The sequence below is a fragment of the Oncorhynchus tshawytscha genome, linkage group LG22 (assembly GCF_018296145.1).
Source record: "Oncorhynchus tshawytscha isolate Ot180627B linkage group LG22, Otsh_v2.0, whole genome shotgun sequence".
Lineage (NCBI taxonomy): Eukaryota > Metazoa > Chordata > Actinopteri > Salmoniformes > Salmonidae > Oncorhynchus > Oncorhynchus tshawytscha.
In genome coordinates this window covers 9,165,470-9,188,770 of record NC_056450.1, presented here as the reverse complement: position 1 = coordinate 9,188,770, position 23,301 = coordinate 9,165,470, and the positions used below count along the sequence as shown (strand labels likewise).

Sequence of the window (23,301 nt, the reverse complement as noted above, 5' to 3'; positions counted from 1 at the left end):
GCATATACTGTAGCTCCACATTGATCTGGTACAGGTACTCCCTGTATATAGCTCCACATTTATCTGGTACTGGTACTCCCTGCATATAGCTCCACATTGATCTGGTACTGATACTCCCTGCATATAGCTCCACATTTATCTGGTACTGGTACTCCCTGTATATAGCTCCACATTGATCTGGTACTGGTACTCCCTGTATGTAGCTCCACATTGATCTGTTGCTGGTACTCCCTGTATATAGCTCCACATTGATCTGTTGCTGGTACCTGTATATATCTCCACATTGATCTGTTACTGGTACTCCCTGTATATAGCTCCACATTGATCTGTTGCTGGTACTTCCTGTATATAGCTCCACATTGATCTGTTGCTGGTACTCCCTGTATATAGCTCCATTCTTGTGTATTTTATTTTATTCTTCTTCTTTTCGTTACTATTTATTTTTAATCATTCTTTTTTTTTTTTACTTAGCATTGTTAGGAAAGGTTCGTAGGCAAGCATTTCACTATAAAGTCTACACCAGCTGTATTTAGTGCATGTGATAAATAACGTTTGATTTCATTTGATTTGTATCCTACTTGAAATCCTTGTCCTCTTTGGGCCCATATGGTACTGGAGCTTCACTCTGCCTGGCTCTCTCTTTGACCCAGGGTAGCACCGGTTCAGTTGATCCACTATCCCTCCTTCTCACCTCCACTCTTTCCTTCTGTACTCTCCATCTCTCATCTTCCTCTACCCACTCCCTCCTGCTCTCCTCCACCCCTTCCTCCCTCTCCTCTCCTCACCGGTGAGGTGTGTGAGTCCCAGGTGCTGCAGTCCATTGGAGCCCTGCTTGGGGTAGTTGAGGAACACAGAGAGGGCGAAGCCCCGGTCGTACAGGCTGTTACCACGGATCACCCGCAGCTGTTCCAAAGGCAGCCGTCTGAAGTGGTTCATGGCGATTAGGATGTAGCCCGTTACCTCTCTGATGGTCTGGAGGGACAGGAGTTAGAATAAGGTTAGAGACAGTCACATTAACAGATTACCTCGATTACCAGCGGAGGCCTCATGGACATGTCTCATGGACTAGAAGAAGAAGAAGATGACAACAACAAAAACAAAAACAAGAACAAGAACAGAGAATAGAACAAAATGGCTGCTCTCTCACCCCTAGGAAGGAGAAGTCCCAGTCAGCCTCTATCTGAGTGATCTCCAGGTTACCCATAATAATTTCGCAACCTGTGTAGCGGTCCTTGATCAGGTTGTACTGGTTCTCCTGAGATCCTGTGGAGCTCAGCCCATTCTGGGTACCAGGACACACCACTGAGGAAACACACACAGGGAAGAAGGGGCATCAGACGGCAGACGGTTTGTTGTCAGAGTTGTTCATATAAGGAATCGGTCAAATTCCATAGCACTTTTCTACAAATACTTATGTCACAATGTGCTCAACAGACTTAGTGTACCGGGACATTTGGATTCATCACGTTGATGAGGGATCTATAATTGTGATGAATAATCTATTGACACTTTAAGTAATTAATTAGCATTTTATTGCATGACATAAGTATTTGATACATCAGAAAAGCAGAACTTAATATTTGGTACAGAAACCTTTGTTTGCAATTACAGAGATCATACGTTTCCTGTAGTTCTTGACCAGGTTTGCACACACTGCAGCAGGGATTTTGGCCCACTCCTCCATACAGACCATCTCCAGATTCTTCAGGTTTCGGGGCTGTCGCTGGGCAATACGGACTTTCAGCTCCCTCCAAAGATTTTCTATTGGGTTCAGGTCTGGAGACTGGCTAGGCCACTCCAGGACCTTGAGATGCTTCTCACGGAGCCACTCCTTAGTTGCCCTGGCTGTGTGTTTCGGGTCGTTGTTATGCTGGAAGACCCAGCCACGACCCAATGCTCTTACTGAGGGAAGAAGGTTGTTGGCCAAGATCTCGCGATATATAGCCCCATCCATCCTCCCCTCAATACGGTGCAGTCGTCCTGTCCCCTTTGCAGAAAAGCATCCCCAAAGAATGATGTTTCCACCTCCATGCTTCACGGTTGGGATGGTGTTCTTGGGGTTGTACTCATCCTTCTTCTTCCTCCAAACACGGCGAGTGGAGTTTAGACCAAAAAGCTCTATTTTGGTCTCATCAGACCACATGACCTTCTCCCATACCTCCTCTGGATCATCCAGATGGTCAGTGGCAAACTTCAGACGGGCCTGGACATGCGCTGGCTTGAGCAGGGGGACCTTGCGTGCGCTGCAGGATTTTAATCCATGACGGCATAGTGTGTTACTAATGGTTTCTTTGAGACTGTGGTCCCAGCTCTCTTCAGGTCATTGACCAGGTCCTGCCATGTAGTTCTGGGCTGATCCCTCACCTTCCTCATGATCATTGATGCCCCACGAAGTGAGATCTTGCATGGAGCCCCAGACCGAGGGTGATTGACCGTCTTCCATTTTCTAATAAATGCGCCAACAGTTGTTGCCTTCTCACCAAGTTGCTTGCCTATTGTCCTGTAGCCTATCCCAGCCTTGTGCAGGTCTACAATTTTTCCCTGATGTCTTTACACAGCTCTCTGATCTTGGCCATTGTGGAGAGGTTGGAGTCTGCTTGATTGAGTGTGTGGACAGGTGTCTTTTATACAGGTAACGAGTTCAAACAGGTGCAGTTAATACAGGTAATGAGTGGAGAACAGGAGGGCTTCTTAAATGAAAAATAACAGGTCTGTGAGAGCCAGAATTCTTACTGGTTGGTAGGTGATCAAATTCTTATGTCATGCAATAAAATGCAAATTAATTACTTAAAGATCATACAATGTGATTTTCTGGATTTTTGTTTTAGATTCCGTCTCTCACAGTTGAAGTGTACCTATGATAAAAATTACAGACCTCTACATGCTTTGTAAGGAGGCAAACTTGCAAAATCGGCAGTGTATCAAATACTTGTTCTCCCCACTGTATGTCTGAAACCTGTCTGTAGCAGTGTATGTAGCTGTGTTTGATGTTAGATCTGTTGATATGTCTGAAACATGTCTTTAGCAGTGTCTGTAGCTGTGTTTGATGTTATATCTGTTTATATGTCTGAAATGCGTCTATAGCAGTGTCTGTAGCTGTGTTTGAGTTTATGTCTGTTGATATGTCTGAAACATGTCTGTAGCAGTGTCTGTAGCTGTGTTATCTGTTGATATGTCTGAAACATGTCTGTAGCAGTGTTTGATTTATATCTGTTGATATGTCTGAAACGTGTCTGGAGTAGTGTCTGTAGCTGGGTTTGATGTTAGATCTGTTGATATGTCTGAAACATGTCTGTAGCAGTGTTTGATGTTATATCTGTTGATATGTCTGAAACATGTCTGTAGCTGTGTTTGATGTTATATCGGTTGATATGTCTGAAACGTGTCTGGAGCAGTGTTTGATGATATATCTGTTGATATGTCTGAAACGTGTCTGGAGCTGTGTTTGATGTTATATCTGTTAATATGTCTGAAACGTGTCTGTAGCAGTGTTTGATGTTATAGCTGCTGATATGTCTGAAACGTGTCTGGAGCAGTGTTTGATGTTATATCGGTTGATATGACTGAAACGTGTCTGGAGCAGTGTTTGATGTTATATCAGTTGATATGTCTGAAACGTGTCTAGAGCAGTGTTTGATGTTATATCGGTTGATATGACTGAAAAGTGTCTGGAGCAGTGTTTGATGTTATATCTGTTGATATGTCTGAAACGTGTCTGGAGCAGTGTTTGATGTTATAGCTGTTGAAATGTCTGAAACGTGTCTGGAGCAGTGTTTGATGTTATATCTGTTGATATGTCTGAAACGTGTCTGGAGCAGTGTTTGATGTTATATCTGTTGATATGTCTGAAACGTGTCTGGAGCAGTGTTTGATGTTATAGCTGTTGATATGTCTGAAACGTGTCTGGAGCAGTGTTTGATGTTATATCTGTTGATATGTCTGAAATGTGTCTGGAGCAGTGTTTGATGTTATAGCTGTTGATATGTCTGAAACGTGTCTGGAGCAGTGTTTGATGTTATAGCTGTTGAAATGTCTGAAACGTGTCTGGAGCAGTGTTTGATGTTATATCTGTTGATATGTCTGAAACGTGTCTGGAGCAGTGTTTGATGTTATAGCTGTTGATATGTCTGAAACGTGTCTGGAGCAGTGTTTGATGTTATAGCTGTTGATATGTCTGAAACGTGTCTGGAGCAGTGTTTGATGTTATATCTGTTGATATGTCTGAAACGTGTCTGGAGCAGTGTTTGATGTTATAGCTGTTGAAATGTCTGAAACCTGTCTGGAGCAGTGTTTGAAGCAGTGCAGGCCATAACCCCTCTACATGTAGTGGACCAGGCCTCAGGCTGATAGAGGGTGGATGGGGCGGAACATGGTCTTGCCAGACAAAGAATAGCATTGTAAAGGTCTGAGCTATAAATGTGAACAGTGTGTCCCAGTCAGACTCCAAGTAAGAGTGATGAGTGATACAGTGACAGATAGTACTTCTGTGTGTGTGTGTGTGTGTGTGTGTGTGTGTGTGTGATAGAGGACCCACAGTGCTGAGATCATGGTAATGGGACAAAAGGCCATGTGTGAGAGGAGAGCTCCAGTCTGGTCAAAGGAGGGGAGATAGAGAGGCAGGAAGGAGACATGGAGACCATCTCTTATTTGCCACTTATAACAGTCACATTCACAGATATTGTGCAGTGTAAGCTCTGCACATTCACCGTAACATCTCTCTATGTTGTGCAGACACATTCATGGCGGCTATGCATATGCTGAATGTGCAGGGAAGGCTCCTCCAATCGAAACAGCATCGAAACACACAACACCGTATTGGGACATTCTATCAGATTTTGGCTACATTGTGCATCTGCATATACGCAATAGTTGAGAAGGATATCCTTCCCCCAAAAGGTCGACAATCCACAGAAGACAAAGCAAATCTACTATACAGTACTGTCATCTAAATCTATTCCATAGCTATTCAACCCGAGCAGCTGCATGCGTGTCTGGACACAATGAAATGAAACTGTTCTTCGTTATTAATACATTAGTCATTACCTTCAACTGTCTCAACTGTGTTGGCAGCTGTAGCTCACAATTGAATGGGAACACCTTATCACTACATCTGAACTTCAGCTTCTCGGGTGCTCTTCTTATCAGTGACTTGTGAATGATATCAGAGGATGACTAATACATGGAGAGCTGAAAGTTGACAAGGATGGCTCTTAAAATGTTGAGAAGTCTCGGAGGCATGCGCACTCCCATTGGAGGACGCATGCATGCGCACGTACGTACATAGGCGCGTACTTACGCACACACACATCCTATGGGTAATCCATATCTTTGTACACTCGCTCATTCACACATAGTCCTGAGCAAATATTTTCCCAGAAGAGGAGTGGAGTTAGAAAGGACAACACAAAGCACCTAATCCAGCCACAGCACACACTGATTCGGGCTCAAAGGGCAGTTTTAGCCCTCTGCAAACACATAGATGGGAGTGTGGACTGGACAGAAAAAAAGAGAGAGTGAGGAAAAATCCATCAGGAAGTAAAATATAGACGGATGCACACAAGCACATATTCCTATTTTGCTGAAAGCATGGAAGCATGAAACGATCTCTTATCTACCAGAGCATTGGGATGTTGCGTTAATAACTACTCAATTCCAACATGAACGGCAAAATACACAAACTACAACCAACTATTGTATACACCCAACTCAGCGCTCCTCACTGGTAAACAACCGCCAACAGTCACTCAAAGCAACAAGTGTCATCAATTTGAATGAGCCAATTGACCTCCAGTGTCCTTTACAACAGGGGCAATAGACTCTCAGTCACTTGTGTCCCCTGGCACTGGATATCAGCTCTGTGTGTGTGGCACATTGCCAGCACTGGCTAAATGGTTGACATATTACTGCAATCAGAAAGGCTTATTACAGTGTGGTAATGTAGTGTAGCAAAAGTTCCCTCCTCTGAGAAGAACAGAGCAGCTATCTGATCTCTAAAATAGAGGGAAGGGGGGGTGAGAGAGATAGGGGAGAGACCGGAGATTGATAGAGAGAGAGAGCGAGAGAGCGAGAGAGCGACAGAGAGCTGGAGCTAGAGCGAGAGAGACAGAGAGCGACAGAGAGAGAAAGACAGAGAGAGAAAGACAGAGAGAGAAAGACAGAGAGAGAAAGACAGAGAGAGAAAGACAGAGAGAGAAAGACAGAGAGAGCGATATAAAGAGAGAGGGAGAGAGAGAACAAGAACGGGAGAGTGAGAATGAAGAAAGAAAGATGAAGAAAGAGAGAAGGATATAGAAGGTTTTGGTTAATGACTGAAACGGTCAACTGAACACCCCCCAGGAGGTGCTTAATGAGGCATATACAGAGTCAACCTTGTTATAGTCTACGCACAACAGGACATTGTCTACCTTTATTGAGTCGACATGTTCTCGTCCCACAAAACATCCCATGAGTTGCATGACACCAACCAGGGGTTTCCCACTTTCAAGTGAATGAAACAGCACCGAAAACACTTTGGTGTATCATCACCTGAGTCCACCGCAACAACCTGACAAAAGCCTTGACTGATACTTGTTCTAGTGTTGGAGATGCTGACCTGTCACTGTCAGGGCCACAGGTACTTGTGCTATGTTCTGCTCTGCTCTACTGTTCTGCTCTACTGTGACTCAAGAGGGCAAACAGGTGATTCATCTACAGTCACCAAGACCAGGAGATAGACCGACACATCCCCTCATGTGAAACGGGGGAAAGAACAGTAAACAGTGTATCAGTGTTTTGTTACTTGGGGTGTTTTATGTTTTTGTGTGCGCCCCAGGAAGAATAGCTGCTGCTATTGGGGATCCGAATAAACCAAACCAAACTTTGGGAACAGGAATGTAACCTCTTGAGAAATAGACTTTTGTTTGTTTGCGCGTGCGTGTGTGTGTGTGTGTGTGTGTGTGTGTGTGTGTGTGTGTGTGTGTTTGGTTTTACTATCCTTGTGGGTACCAGAAGTCTAGGATAATAAAACAAGGAACATTTGGACCAGTGGGGACATTTTGCCGCTCCCCACAAGTAAATGGCTATTTTAGGCTTAGGGGTTAGGTTTAGGGTTAGGCTTAGGGGTTAGGTTTAGGGTTAGGCTTAGGGGTTAGGTTTAGGGTTAGGCTTAGGGGTTAGGTTTAGGGTTAGGGTTACAACTAGGGTTAGGGTTAGGAGTTAGGTTTAGGGTTAGGGTTAGGCTTAGGGGTTAGGTTTAGGGTTACAACTAGGGTTAGGGTTAGGGGTTAGGGTTAGGGTTACAACTAGGGTTAGGGTTAGGGGTTAGGGTTAGTTAGGTTTAGGGTTAGGGTTAGGCTTAGGGGTTAGGGTTAGGGTTACAACTAGAGTTAGGGTTAGGGTTAGGCTTAGGGGTTAGGTTTAGGGTTAGGGTTACAACTAGGGTTAGGGTTAGGAGTGAGGTTTAGGGTTAGGGTTACAACTAGGGTTAGGGTTAGGAGTTAGGTTTAGTTTTAAGGTTAAGGTTAGTGTTAGGTTAAAGGTTAAGAGTTCAGGTTTAGGGGTAGGGGTTATGGAAAATATGATTTTGAATGGGAATCAAGGATAGTAAAACAAACATGTGTGTGTGATACATTCTCATGAAAATGATCAAAACAATTCAAGAATGTTTGATTAAAAGAGTATGAACAGCCTATACACACTGAATTGATTTCCTGGTTTACAACTCTATATGCAAAGTTTGTAGTTTATTTTTTGGCTATTTGATTTAGTGACACATATCACCATTCATAAAATCACCTACCTTCCTGTGTTTGAGACGACGTGTGCTGTAGACATGATATAAATATAACACACAGAACGGACACCTGCCAACAGTCCATGTTTAGGTCCAAACCAGTCCAATAATAACCATGTCCAGGTCGAGCAGGTCGGTTTAAACCCCAAGATGTCCTCGATTTGTTAATGAGACGTTACTTTTTAAAGGCAATAAAGATCAGCAAATTATGGCTTCAAGATTTTCAGAAGACTCCAAGTCCACTTTCAGTTGATGATATAGGTCCAGGTTTCAGTATCACGGTGACTTCAGCTTTCACTGGGATACGTAGCCTAAAGTTAATTTACAATGATGCAATATCTTGAAACAACAACAAAAAACATAAACGATTTTGATTTTTTTGTTTTATGCAATTCTGAGATGGTCCGTCAATTTCGGAGTTTGGCAAACGTGAACTAGTTTTTTTTTACGCTCAGCTCTCACTCCCTAGCCGTGATCCACACCAAACAGCTCACTTGATTGGCCAGATCAGTTTGTTTTACCGCTCGGAGGTCGTTCCTTCTGAGCGCTGAGAAAATCAATTTCATGTGGCTACTGTAAAACATTACCAGAATATTTGCAACGAATAAAAGGTCAAGGATTCATCTGATACACAATTATATGAAAACAACCATATCTAGACAAATGTGTAAGTCATATCACAGTAAATAAGCTTCTTTTCGTATTGGAATAAACCAGTTGATGGATCCGTTTTTTAATCTGGTTATTGCTTGGGAGAATCCTGTCGTTAAAATTATTAGGCTTACACAGACATTCAGTTACTCAAATTGATGAGAATAATAACAAGTGTAGGCTAATAACAACATACTTGCTTATCCATGAAAATACATCTTAAGAAAAGCTTAGCATGCTTCCCGAAACTATATAAGAACTGTATTTAGCATAATCCTAAACGTGGGTATTTTTTGTTCCATGTAGAGTATTTGGGATGGGACCAGTGTTACTTTCATTCAGTGTCAGGGTTAGGGTCTGAGAGGCTGTGCTGTCTCTATGCAGTGAAGGGCAGTATTGTTCTCCAGCCCTGTCAACTGGTTAATCAGTGCTGCTTTGATACGTATGGAGTAGCCTGTCACAATGGCATCATTGTCAAATGGTCAAGTGACATCTGATCCCAAAACCCAGAACATAGAATCTATGCTACAGAAGGGAACACAGAACACACAACACAGAACACATAACAGGGCCAACATTCCATGTCATGTGACACTCTGAAAAGAGAGCAGCTATCTTCACAGGAAATAAATAGCTGGTTGTGATGAATATGTCACACAGTGTTGTTATTTCCGTTTCCATAATGAGGGACTATAGATGAGCTGATGTAAAGATATATTCACACACTTAGACAAAGCATAGTAGGTTGAAAATGTGTAGGAACACTGGCATTTGACTGGCGTACATGAGTTATACAGAACAAGAATAGACTGACGAGTTTCAGAAGAACGGTCTTTGTTTCTGACTATTTTGAGCCTGTAATTGAACCCACAAATGCTGATGCTCCAGATTCTCAACTCGTCTAAGGCCACCTATGTAGATATTCCATAAAAAATCTGCAGTTTCCAGCTACAATAGTCACTTACAAAATTTACACTGTATTTCTGATCAATTTTATGTTATTTTAATGGAACAAAAAATGTGACCCCAAACTTCTGAACGGTGGTGTATATAGACACTTATACGGTATTTATAGATTTGTTTAAAAAACGTGTAAACATAGTATCTTATTTTTATTCAAACAAACATGTTTACTTTAAAGTAATTTGACAATTTGAATAGTGGATCCATCTAGTGGCTGCAGGATGTGACCATTTCCCATTTCTCTCAGGGGCCGATTCTGACATACGAAATTACGCCTTTCCTAGGCACTTCTCAGTAGTTGGTATTCAGACTTACCTTATGAAGGTGCATAACGGGCTTTGCAGGTGTGGTTCCCTTGTGCACTCTGAATAAATGTCATTCAACTGCTGAAAACCCTCTCACTTGCTGGCCAGATTTTCTTGTGGAGTTTTCATTCAATAGAGTTTTCAGCAGTGGAGGCTCCTCAGAGGAGGAAGGGGAGGACCATCCTCCTTAGATAATTTAATGAAATTAAAAATAGTGAAACATTAAAAAAGTGATCATTTTTAGATAACACTATACTAAATATATATATTCACGCCGAGAAATAATTTAATAAAACGTACCTTTTTGCAATGAAGTTCTACAGCAACCTCTGGGGTAGCACCATGGTGTAGGCGAAGGACAGCTAGCTAGAGAGAAAATAACAATAGTTGAACAGTTTTGAACAAATTCATTTCTTCAAAAATGAAGGAGAAGTAACAGAGGGGGAGAGAGAGAGTAATATTTCCTTGTATTTTTGTTCTCACTTTCGAAGGGCCCACCGTCGAACTGCTAAACTGCTTGCTGTACACTGTACTGCATGATTGTAGCGGATTTACAAGCGCGTTAGTTCTAGCAGCTATGTTGACTATGACGTTAGCTAATATGGTGACAACGATGTAGACTGTGTGTAGCGGTTAGTGGTTAAGTTATGAAGGTTTGGCTTGGAAAGGTTTTTCCGCCTGGTCACAGACAGCTGGTGTATTGTGAACTGAAGTCCACAATCAAAGGGAAAAGGTGAGTGGACGAGAGCGTGTAGATGTGAGAAGGAATTATACAATGAGCAAAGAAATCATGCTGTTTGTATGTGGCTGCTATGAAAGTGAACTGCCGATTCTGTTGAAAAACTTTTCTTAACAAAAGCAAACGTAACCAAACGTGGAAAAACATTCCTGAATTTGTCCAATAGAAACTCTCATTTGCAAATGTTGGATTAATGATGACGGAAAGAGTGTGCGAGGCGTATTGAATGTGTCACTGTCTGTCACCTTGATTATTTATATTTTTCTCTCGACCTGTGAACCTACAATGCATACTTAAATTCGTAAGCAACCTCATGAAGGGTACAGGGACAATTAGAGTATCATGTAGTAGCCTAAACCCATCAATGTTACATTGAGCTGGGTGAATGGAATATGAATGACAGTCATCCAATATGCAGTAATAGAATAAAAGGCCATGCTCATTAAAAAAATGGCACTGACCACCACTGGTTTTCAGTACATGTATCTTAAGCCATCCCTTTAATATGGTGTACCTTTTAGTTCAAATTTTGTTGAAAAAAGATATGGAAAATACAAATAAAAAAATGGATGGTGTTAAGAGATAGATGGGAGGGATTGAGTGGAGCTGAAGGGTGGGACTAAAAACAACTATTTATTTTACTAGGCAAGTCAGTTAAGAACAAATTATTATTTACAATGACGACCTTCTTGATCTTCCACTCGTTGCCTTCCCGTATCCGCACCAGGTGGTAGGCGGTCCATAGATCCAGCTTGGAAAACACGGTGGCCCCCTGGAGCGGCTCAAAGGCCGTGTAGATGAATGGTAGCGGGTAGCGGTTCTTCACCGTTATGTCGTGGAGACCGCGGTAGTCAATGCATGGGTCTTGTGCTTCTTCTCCACAAAGAAGAACGCTACACCTGCGGGAGAAGAAGAAGGACAGATGAATCCTGCAGCAAGGGAGTCCCCAATGTAAGTCTCCATCGCCTTGGTCTCTGATCTCGACAGAGAGTACAGTCGTCCCTGGGGCAGAGTCGTGCTAGGGAGAAGGTCAATCCCGCAGTCATAAGGTCGGCGCTGAGGGAGCAAAGCGGCCTGGGCCTTGCTGAACACCTTCCAGAGGTTCTGGTAATCCGCGGGAATGGTGGAAAGGTCCGGGGCACCTTCCGAGCCCCCAGGAAGACGTCCCAGGGCGGGTTGTGCTGGCTTCAGGCAATGGGCGTGGCAGAAAGGGCTACAACCCATGATGACATCAGTAGACCAGTTAATGAGGGGATTGTGTCGCTGGAGCCAGGAGAATCCCAATACCACAGGAATCAGAGGGGACTTGATGAGCAGGTACTAGATAGCCTCGCTGTGGGTCACTGACACATGTAGGTTGATGGGAGTGGTGTTGTGGGTGACTCGGCCTATAGAGTGCCCGCCCAGCACTCTAATGTCCATGGGAATGGAGATGGGCTGAGTGCAGATGTTCAGCTCGGACTGCAGGGTAGCGTCCAAAAAGCTCTCGTCGACCCCACAGTCAATGAGAACCAGGAGAGATGTGGACGGGTCTTTCCACACCAGAATGGCATGAAAAAAGGTGCGATCAAGGGAAGCAGAAACGTTCTCCATATGGCCCACCAGAGTGCTCGCTCCTACCGGTGAACCTGTTTTTTTAAAGGACAAGAGGACACAAAAACTATCGGCCTATATCGAATCTTCCATTCCTCTCAAAAATTTTAGAAAAGGCTGTTGCGCAGCAACTTACTGCCTTCCTGAAGACAAACAATGTATACAAAATGCTTCAGTCTGGTTTTAGACCCCATCATAGCACTGAGACGGCACTTGTGAAGGTGGTAAATGACATTTTAATGGCATCGGACCGAGGCTCTGCATCTGTCCTCATGCTCCTAGACCTTAGTGCTGCTTTTGATACCATCGATCACCACATTCTTTTGGAGAGATTGGAAACCCAAATTGGTCTACACGGACAAGTTCTGGCCTGGTTTAGATCTTATCTGTCGGAAAGATATCAGTTTGTCTCTGTGAATGGTTTGTCCTCTGACAAATCAACTGTAAATTTCGGTGTTCCTCAAGGTTCCGTTTTGGGACCACTATTGTTTTCACTATATATTTTACCTCTTGGGGATGTTATTCGAAAACATAATGTTAACTTTCACTGCTATGCGGATGACACACAGCTGTACATTTCAATGAAACATGGTGAAGCCCCAAAATTGCCCTTGCTAGAAGCATGTGTTTCAGACATAAGGAAGTGGATTGCTGCAAACGTTCTACTTTTAAACTCGGACAAAACAGAGATGCTTGTTCTAGGTCCCAAGAAACAAAGAGATCTTCTGTTGAATCTGACAATTAATCTTAATGGTTGTACAGTCGTCTCAAATAAAACTGTGAAGGACCTCGGCCTTACTCTGGACCCTGATCTCTCTTTTGAAGAACATATCAAGACCATTTCAAGGACAGCTTTTTTCCATCTACGTAACATTGCAAAAATCAGAAACTTTCTGTCCAAAAATGATGCAGAAAAATTAATCCATGCTTTTGTCACTTCTAGGTTAGACTACTGCAATGCTCTACTTTCCGGCTACCCGGATAAAGCACTAAATAAACTTCAGTTGGTGCTAAATACGGCTGCTAGAATCCTGACTAGAACCAAAAAAATTGATCATATTACTCCAGTGCTAGCCTCTCTACACTGGCTTCCTGTCAAAGCAAGGGCTGATTTCAAGGTTTTACTGCTAACCTACAAAGCATTACATGGGCTTGCTCCTACCTATCTCTCTGATTTGGTCCTGCCGTACATACCTACACGTACGCTACGGTCACAAGACGCAGGCCTCCTAATTGTCCCTAGAATTTCTAAGCAAACAGCTGGAGGCAGGGCTTTCTCCTATAGAGCTCCATTTTTATGGAACGGTCTGCCTACCCATGTCAGAGACGCAAACTCGGTCTCAACCTTTAAGTCCTTACTGAAGACTTATCTCTTCAGTGGGTCATATGATTGAGTGTAGTCTGGCCCAGGAGTGGGAAGGTAAACGGAAAGGCTCTGGAGCAACGAACCGCCCTTGCTGTCTCTGCCTGGCCGGTTCCCCTCTTCCCACTGGGATTCTCTGCCTCTAACCCTATTACAGGGGCTGAGTCACTGGCTTACTGGGGCTCTCTCATGCCGTCCCTGGAAGGGGTGCGTCACCTGAGTGGGTTGATTCACTGATGTGGTCATCCTGTCTGGGTTGGCGCCTCCCCTTGGGTTGTGCCATGACGGAGATCTTTGTGGGCTATACTCAGCCTTGTCTCAGGATGGTAAGTTCGTGATTGAAGATATCCCTCTAGTGGTGTGGGGGCTGTGCTTTGGCAAAGTGGGTGGGGTTATATCCTTCCTGTTTGGCCCTGTCTGGGGGTGTCCTCGGATGGGGCCACAGTATCTCCTGACCCCTCCTGTCTCAGCCTCCAGTATTTATGCTGCAGTAGTTAATGTGTCGGGGGGGGCTCAGTTTGTTATATCTGGAGTACCTCTCCTGTCCTATTCGGTGTCCTGTGTGAATCTAAGTGTGCGTTCTCTAATTCTCTCTTTCTCTCTCTCTCTCTCTCTCTCTCTCTCTCGGAGGACCTGAGCCCTAGGACCATGCCCCAGGACTACCTGACATGATGACTCCTTGCTGTCCCCAGTCCACCTGGCCATGCTGCTGCTCCAGTTTCAACTGTTCTGCCTTATTATTATTCGACCATGCTGGACATTTATGAACATTTGAACATCTTGGCCATGTTCTGTTATAATCTCCACCCGGCACAGCCAGAAGAGGACTGGCCACCCCACATATGCTCTCTCTAATTCTCTCTTTCTTTCTCTCTCTCGGAGGACCTGAGCCCTAGGACCATGCCCCAGGACTACCTGACATGATGACTCCTTGCTGTCCCCAGTCCACCTGACCGTGCTGCTGCTCCAGTTTCAACTGTTCTGCCTTATTATTATACGACCATGCTGGTCATTTATGAACATTTGAACATCTTGGCCATGTTCTGTTATAATCTCCACCCGGCACAGCCAGAAGAGGACTGGCCACCCCACATAGCCTGGTTCCTCTCTAGGTTTCTTCCTAGGTTTTGGCCTTCCTAGCCACCGTGCTTCTACACCTGCATTGCTTGCTGTTTGGGGTTTTAGGCTGGGTTTCTGTACAGCACTTTGAGATATCAGCTGATGTACGAAGGGCTATATAAATACATTTGATTTGATTTGATTTGAAAATTACCAAGAGTCCCGCAACACAGGCAACTCTTTGTGTCGATTCTGTATTGCCGTTCCTCTGGCGACAGCCCAGCTCTGCTTAGTGGCATTAGCTCAGGAAGCTGCTACCTGCCCTCAGGGCAGGTTGGGAAGCCTTGGGTACTCTCGGCAACAAGACCATCGGGAGCTTCCGGGATGACTCAAAGGCAAGGTGGGATCCCTGGGCGTGCGAGCGAAATCCAATTTCCTCTCACTCTGTCGTTACTGTAATTGACCATCGATACGGATGGTCAAAGCGATGAGGGCATCGAGCTCCATAGGAAACTCCAAGCTGCAAGCTCATCCTTGACCTCCTCCGAGACACCATGCAGGAACATATCAAACAGTGCCTCTTGATTCCAAGCACTCTCCACGTGCGGAAATCCATCCAGTCCTGCCGATGCTGGATTAGCTTCCGGGCGGCCTCTCGCCCAGAGAACGGGACATTAAAAACCTTCCTCACTTCTCCCATGAACCCCTCCAGACTAGCGCATATGGCCGGCTGTTGTTCCCACATAGCAGTAACCCAGGTGAGAGCCCACTCGGACATCAGCGTTATGAGGTAGGCTATCTTAAAGCAATCCGAGGGGAAGGAGGAGGGCTCAAGCTCGAAGACAAGGGCACAATGAGCTAGAAATGCCCGACAGGTGCTCGGCTCTCCATTGAAGCGTTCTGGAGGAGGTAAGCGGGGCTCCTGAGAAGGTGGAGTGACCGATGAGACGGCGCTGCTAGCAGCTGACTCGCTGAGGAGCTGTGGGGTTACCACCGTGGTAGGCGGCCTCCCAGACAACACATGGAATTCCTCCAGCAAACTGTCCAATGCCTGGTCATGGTGTTCAGCCAACATTTGGACCCCCTCCACAAGGCCACGAAGCAATTCCTCATGTATACCAATGGTGGCTCCCTGGGTGGAGATGGCATTGCTCAGCTGGCCCGGGTCTGCTGGGTCAGTCATGGTCAGTTCTTACTATCAGGAATAGTAAGGGGCAGGCAATAGACAGGTCAAGGCAGACAGAGGTCAACAATCCAGAAGTGGGGCAAAGGTACAGGTCGGCAGGCAAGTTCAGGGTCAGTGCAGGCAGAGTGGCCAGGTAGGCGGGCTCAGAGTCAGGACAGGCAAGGGTCAAAACCAGGAGGGTGAGAAAAAGAGCAACTGAGAAAAGCAGGAGCTGATAACAAAAATGCTGGTTGACTTGACAAACAAGACAAACTGGTAACAGACAAACAGAGAACACAGGTATAAATACACAGGGGATAATGGGTAAGATGGGCGACAACTGGAGGGGGGTGGAAACAATCACAAGGACAGGTGAAACAGATCAGGGTGTGACAGTGTCCGTAAAATCTTTATACTGTAGTATGTACAGTGGCTTGCAAAAGTATTTACCCCCCTTTGCATTTTTCCTATTTTGTTGCCTTACAACCTGGAATTAAAGTGGATTTTTCGGGGGTTTGTATCATTTGATTTACACAACATGCTTACCACTTTGAAGATGCAAAATAGTTTTTGGGGTGAAACACAAAAAATAAGAGAAAAATACGGAAAACTTGAGCGTTCATAACTATTCACCCCCCAAAGTCAATACTTTGTAGAGCCACCTTTTGCCGCAATTACAGCTGCAAGTCTCTTGGGCTATGTCTCTATAAGCTTGGCACATCTAGGCACTGGCACTTTTACACATTCTTCAAGGCAAAACTGCTCCAGCTCCTTCAAGTAGGATGGGTTATGCTGGTGTACAACAAACTTTAAGTCATTCCACAGATTCTCATTTGGATTGAGGTCTGGGCTTTGACTAGGCCATTCCAAGACATTTAAATGTTTCCCCTTAAACCACTCAAGTGTTGCTTTAGCAGTATGCTTAGAGTCATTGTCCTGCTGGAAGGTGAACCTCCGTCCGAGACTCAAATCTCTGGAAGACTTTCCTTGATGGCCAAAAAGCTCAATTTTAGTCTCATCTGACCAGAGTACCTTCTTCCATATGGTTGAGTAGTCTCCCTCTCTGATTAATGCCCTCCTTACCTGTTCCATGAGTTTTGGTGGGCGGCCTTCTCTTGGAAGGTTTGTTGTGGTGCCATATTCTTTCCATTTTTTAATAATGGATTTAATGGTGCTCCGTGGGATGATCAAAGCTTCTGATATTTTTTTATAACCCAACCCTGATCTGTACTTCTCCACAACTTTGTCCCTGACCTGCTCGGAGAACTCCTTGGTCTTCATGGTGCCGCATGCTTGGTGGTGCCCCTTGCTTAGGTGTTGCGGACTCTGGGGCCTTTCAGAACATGTGTATATATACTGAGATCATGTGACAGATCATGTGACACTTAGATTGCACACAGGTGGACTTTATTTAACTAATTATGTGACTTCTGAAGGTAATTGGTGTCACACCCTGACCTTAGATATCTCTGTTTTCTTTATATTTTGGTTAGGACAGGGTGTGACTAGGGTGGGTACGCTAGTTTTTGTATTGTATAGGTTTTTTTATGTCTAGGGTTTTTGTAGGTCTAGGTGATTTGTTTGTCTATGGTGGCCTGATATGGTTTCCAACCAGAGACAGCTGTTTATCGTTGTCTCTGATTGGGGATCATATTTAGGTAGCCATTTCCCTTTGTTGTTTGTGGGATCTTGTCTATGTGTAGTTAGTTGCCTGTCAGCACTCGTTTGTATAGCGTTTCGTTTTGTTATATTGTTCAGTGTTCATTCTTTTAATAAATAAGAATGTACGCATATCACGCTGTGCCTTGGTCCGATCCTTATATTGAACGTGACAGAAGATCCCACCAAAAAAGCAAACCATTTTCACCGTTTGCTATTGTAGATGTTTCTACAACTTGATTGGAGTTCACCTGTGGTGAATTCAATTGATTGGACATGATTTGGAAAGGCACACACCTGTCTATATCAGGTCCCACAGTTGACAGTGCATGTCAGAACAAAAACCAAGCCCTGAGGTCGAAGGAATTGTCTGTAGCGCTCCGAGATAGGATTCCCAGAAGGGAAGGGTACCAAAAAAATGTCACACCATTGAAGGTCGCCAAAAACACAGTGGCCTCCATCATTCTTAAATGGAAGAAGTTTGGAACCACCAAGACTCTTCCTAGAGCTGTCCGCCCGGACAAACTGAGCAACCGGGTGAGAAGGTTATGGTTAGTCTGACAAAGCTCCAGAGTTCCTCTGTGGAGATGGGAGACCCTTCCAGAATGGCAACCATCTCTATTTGTTTTTTTGTTTTTTTTACCCCTTTTTCTCCCAAATTGATAGTTACAGTCTTGTCCAATTGCTGCAACTCCCATACGGACTTGGGAGAGGAGAAAGTCAAGAGCCATGCGTTCTCTGAAACACGACCCCGCCAAGCCGCACTGCTTCTTGACACACTGCTCACTTAACCCGGACGCCAGCCGCACACCAATATGGAAAAAGTCAAGTGGTCTGAATACTTTACAAATGCACTGTATAAGCAGGAAGTAGAAGCCTAATTGTTGTTGTCCATTAGTTTTAGCCCAATTAGGAGAGGGTGGTAGGGTTAGGGGGAAATAATAATGGAAAATATTTTTTTATTAAAAAAAGATTAGAATAATAATACAATTCAAATTAAAATCGTCCTCCCTCTAAAACGTCACCAACCAAATGAAATGTATTGGTGTCACGCCCTGGTCTAAGTATTTTGTGTTTTTCTTCATGTATTGGGTCAGGCCAGGGTGTGGCATGGGGTTTTTGTATTGTGGTGTGTTTTGTCTTGGGGTTTTGGTGTGTGTGTATTGGGATTGTAGCTAGTGGGGTTATCTAGCAAAGTCTATGGCTGTCTGGAGTGGTTCTCAATCAGAGGCAGGTGTTTATCGTTGTCTCTGATTGGGAACCATATTTAGGCAGCCATATTCTTTGAGTTTGTCGTGGGTGATTGTCCTTAGTGTCTTTGTTCCTGTCGCTGTGTTAGTTGACACAAGTATAGGCTGTTTCGGTTTTCGTTACGTTTATTGTTTTGTAGTGTTTGTGTGTATTCGTGTTACGTTTGTTTTATTAAACATGGATCGCAATCTACACGCTGCATTTTGGTCCGACTCTCCTTCACACCTAGAAAACCCTTACAGAATCACCCACCACAACCGGACCAAGCAGCGTGTCAACAGGCAGGAGCCGCAGGAGAGGCAACAGAGGCAGCAGCAACAGGAGCAGCAGCAACTACAGTGGGAGAGACTACACTACTTGGAGAAATGGACTTGGGAGGAGATTCTAGACGGGAAAGGACCCTGGGATCAGCCTGGAGATTATTGTCGCCCCAAAGCCGAGCTGGAGGCAGCAAAAGCAGAGAGGCGGCATTATGAGGAGCTAGCACGGCAGAGCGGATGGAAGCCTGTGAGTCAGCCCCAAAATTTCTTGGGGGGCTCAGGAGAGTGTGGCAGAGTCAGGAGTCAGACCTGAGCCAACTCTCCCTGTTGATCGTGAGGAGCCAAGGAGGAGACCAGAATCAGAGCCGGTGTTGGAGGTGAGCGAAACAGAGACTGTGAAGGAGTTAATGGGGAAATTGGAGGAGAGAGAAATGAGGGAGTTGCTGTGTTGGTGCTTTTTGCATGGAATTCGCCTGACGGAACGTGTCGGGGATTTGCTGGAACCTGGGTTAGCGCTCCATACTCGTCCTGAGGTGCGTGTTAGTCGGCTGGTGAAGTTGGTGCCAGCCTCACGCACCAGGCCTCCTGTGCACATCCCTAGCCTTGCACGTCCTGTGCCAGCACTGCTCTCAAGATCTCCAGTACGCCTTCACGGTCTAGCCCATCCTGTGCCACCTCCACACTCCAGCCCTCCGGTAACAGCTCCCCGCACCAGGCTTCCTGTGCGTGGCCTACAGTGCGCCTCGCCTCTCCAGCGCTGCTGGAGCCTTTCTCCTCTCCTGCGCTGCCGGAGTCTCCCGTCTGTTCAGCGCTGCCGGAGCTTTTCTCCTCTACAGCGCTGCTGGAGTCTCCCGCCTGTTCAGCGCAGCCAGAGCCTTTCTCCTCTACAGCGCTGCTGGAGTCTCCCGCCTGTTCAGCGCAGCCAGAGCCTCTCTCCTCTCCTGCGCTGCCGGAGTCTCCCGCCTGTTCAGCGCAGCCAGAGCTGCCAGCCTGCATGGAGCAGCCAGAGCTGCCAGCCGGCATGGAGCAGCCAGAGCTGTCAGTCTGCATGGAGCAGCCAGAGCTGTCAGTCTGCATGGAGCAGCCAGAGCTGCCAGCCTGCAGGGAGCAGCCAGAGCTGTCAGTCTGCAAGGAGCTGTCAGTCTGCAAGGAGCTGTCAGTCTGTAAGGAGCTGCCAGTCTGCACGAAGCTGTCAGTCTGCAAGGAGCTGTCAGTCTGCATGGAGCAGTCAGAGCTGTCAGTCTGCATGGAGCAGCCAGAGCTGTCAGTCTGCAAGGAGCTGCCAGTCTGCAAGGAGCTGCCAGTCTGCAAGGAGCTGCCAGTCTGCAAGGAGCTGCCAGTCTGCACGGAGCTGTCAGTCTGCAAGGAGCTGTCAGTCTGCACGGAGCTGCCAGTCTGCACGGAGCTGTCAGTCTGCAAGGAGCTGTCAGTCTGTAAGGAGCTGCCAGTCTGCAAGGAGCTGCCAGTCTGCACGGAGCCGCCACAGAGCTGCCAGTCTGTAAGGAGCAGCCAGAACTGTCAGGCTGCATGGAGCAGCCAGAGCTGTCAGTCTGCAAGGAGCTGTCAGTCTGCATGGAGCAGCCAGAGCTGTCAGTCTGCATGGAGCAGCCAGAGCTGTCAGTCTGCATGGAGCAGCCAGAGGTGTCAGTCTGCATGGAGCAGCCAGAGATGTCAGTCTGCATGGAGCAGCCAGAGCTGTCAGTCTGCATGGAGCAGCCAGAGCTGTCAGTCTGCAAGGAGCAGCCCGAGCTGCCAGTCTGCACGGAGCTGCCAGTCTGCACGGAGCTGCCAGTCTGCACGGAGCTGTCAGTCTGCAAGGAGCTGTCCGTCTGCAAGGAGCTGCCAGTCTAAGGAGCTGCCAGTCTGCACGGAGCCGCCAGAGCTGCCAGTCTGTAAGAAGCCGCCAGAGCTGTCAGCCTACATGGAGCAGCCAGAGCCGCCAGTCAGCGTGGAGCAGCCAGAGCCGCCAGTCAGCATGGAGCAGCCAGATCTTTCAGTCTGCCAGGATCCGCCAGTCAGCCAGACTCTTCCAGATCCGCCAGTCAGCCAGACTCTTCCAGATCTGCCAGTCAGCCAGACTCTTCCAGATCTGCCAGTCAGCCAGACTCTTTCAGATCTGCCAGTCAGCCAGACTCTTCCAGATCTGCCAGTCAACCAGACTCTTCCAGATCTGCCAGTCAACCAGACTCTTCCAGATCTGCCAGTCAACCAGACTCTTCCAGATCTGCCAGTCAACCAGACTCTTCCAGATCTGCCAGTCAGCCAGATCCGCCAGTCGGCCAGGATCCGCCAGATCGGCCAGGATCCGCCAGATCTGCCAGTCAGCCAGGATCTGCCAGTCGGCCAGGATCTGCCAGTCGGCCAGGATCTGCCAGTCGGCCAGGATCCGCCAGTCGGCCAGGATCCGCCAGATCGGCCAGGATCCGCCAGATCGGCCAGGATCCGCCAGATCGGCCAGGATCCGCCAGATCGGCCAGGATCCGCCAGGATCCGCCAGTCGGCCAGGATCTGCCAGTCGGCCAGGATCCGCCAGTCGGCCAGGATCCGCCAGTCAGCCAGGATCTGCTGAAACCACCAGCCAGACAGGATCTGGTAGATCTACCTACCTGCCCGAGCTTTCTCTCACTCCCGAGCTTTCTCTCACTCCCGAGCTTTCTCTCACTCCCGAGCTTTCTCTCACTCCCGAGCTTTCTCTCACTCCCGAGCTTCCCCTCAGTCCCGAGCTGCCTCAGTCCCGAGCTGTCCTTCAGTCCCGATCTGCTCCTCAGTCCAGTGGGTTTCTGGGTGAGGACTACTAGGCCATGGTCGGCGGCGAGGGTGGACTATCCAGGGACGCGAGGAGAGGGGACTAAGACATTAACTGAGTGGGTTCCACGTCCCGCGCCGGAGCCGCCACCATGGACAGACGCCCACCCGGACCCTCCCTATTGTTTTGAGGTGCGTTCGGGAGTCCACACCTTAGGGGGGAGGGGTTCTGTCACGCCCTGGTCTAAGTATTTTGTGTTTTTCTTCATGTATTGGGTCAGGCCAGGGTGTGGCATGGGGTTTTTGTATTGTGGTGTGTTTTGTCTTGGGGTTTTGGTGTGTGTGTATTGGGATTGTAGCTAGTGGGGTTATCTAGCAAAGTCTATGGCTGTCTGGAGTGGTTCTCAATCAGAGGCAGGTGTTTATTGTTGTCTCTGATTGGGAACCATATTTAGGCAGCCATATTCTTTGAGTTTGTCGTGGGTGATTGTCCTTAGTGTCTTTGTTCCTGTCGCTGTGTTAGTTGACACAAGTATTGGCTGTTTCGGTTTTCGTTACGTTTATTGTTTTGTAGTGGTTTGTGTGTATTCGTGTTACGTTTGTTTTATTAAACATGGATCGCAATCTACACGCTGCATTTTGGTCCGACTCTCCTTCACACCTAGAAAACCCTTACAATTGGTCACATACACATGGTTAGCAGATGTTAATGCAAGTGTAGCGAAATGCTTGTCGCCACTGGTTTTCAGTACATTTATCGTAAGCCCTCCCTTTAAATACGGTGTTCTTTTAGTTCTAATTTTGTTCGATGGACTTAATAGAATATATCGAGACAGCGGTTCAGAATATTAGGAATCAATGAAAGAAAGCCATCTAAATATATGCATATCCGTCTCCGTTTCAGCACCAATTGGTAGATTTAAAAATACTCAGATTTGATAGATTATTTAGGGTTAGGAAAGTATTTATGAATCATAAAAAACAGGTGTAGAGAGCCTTTACTCACGAAAGAAAACGGTGGTGTCACGACTTCTGCCGAAGTCGTTGCCTCTCCTTGTTCGGGCGGTGCTCGGCGTTCGACGTCACCGGTCTTCTAGCCATCATTGATCCATTTTTCATTTTCCATTGGTTTTGTCTCGTCTTCCCACACACCTGTTTTCAATCCCATTCATTACCTGTTGTGTATTTAACCCTCTGTTTCCCCTCATGTCTTTGTCAGAGATTGTTTATTGTTAGTGTTGTTTAGTTGTTGTGTTGGTGCGCGACGGGTCCTCGTACCCATGGTTTTTCATGTCTCTACGTTTTAGTGTTATGGAGCATGTTCTGTGGACATTTATTAAAAGACTCCATTTACACTCCATTTTGACTCTCCTGCGCCTGACTTCCCTGCTACCTATACACACTGCACTGACAGGTGGTTTGATTCATTCTGAAAACTTCCCCATTCTTTAACCCATGGTAATGTTGGAAGATTAGTGTACAGTATATAGAATTATAATAGGGAGAATAGTGTACAATATTAGGCTAAACCATATTGCCTGCACTAACTGTGTGTTGACACAGCCAAGTATTGTGCCATGCATCATCGGGTTCAAACTGCCATGGCCTTTATTTATTTTATTGAACCTTTATTTAACTAGGCAAGTCAGTTAAGAACAAATTCTTATTTACAAGGACGGCCTACCCCGGCGACGCTGGGCCAATTGTGCGCTACCCTATGGGACTTCCAGTCACTGCTGGTTGTGATACAGCCTGGAATCAAACCAGAGTCTGTAGT

At 46.1% G+C, this 23,301-nt stretch overlaps 1 protein-coding gene across 2 annotated transcripts in view; it reads right to left on the bottom strand.

Moving 5' to 3' along the window:
• The window catches only part of LOC112221510 (receptor tyrosine-protein kinase erbB-3-like), a 33,067-nt gene extending 24,831 nt beyond the window's left edge, over positions 1–8,236 (bottom strand). For both annotated transcript variants that reach the window (XM_042303672.1, XM_042303673.1), the window contains exons 1-3: positions 7,778–8,236; positions 1,148–1,302; positions 786–972 (exon numbers count right to left, since the gene is read on the bottom strand). In XM_042303672.1, coding sequence (XP_042159606.1) covers positions 786–972; positions 1,148–1,302; positions 7,778–7,856 — 421 coding nt within the window. In that variant the 5' untranslated portion in view covers positions 7,857–8,236. The remainder of the gene's footprint in view (positions 1–785; positions 973–1,147; positions 1,303–7,777) is intronic.
• Between the last annotated feature and the right edge of the window lie 15,065 nt (positions 8,237–23,301).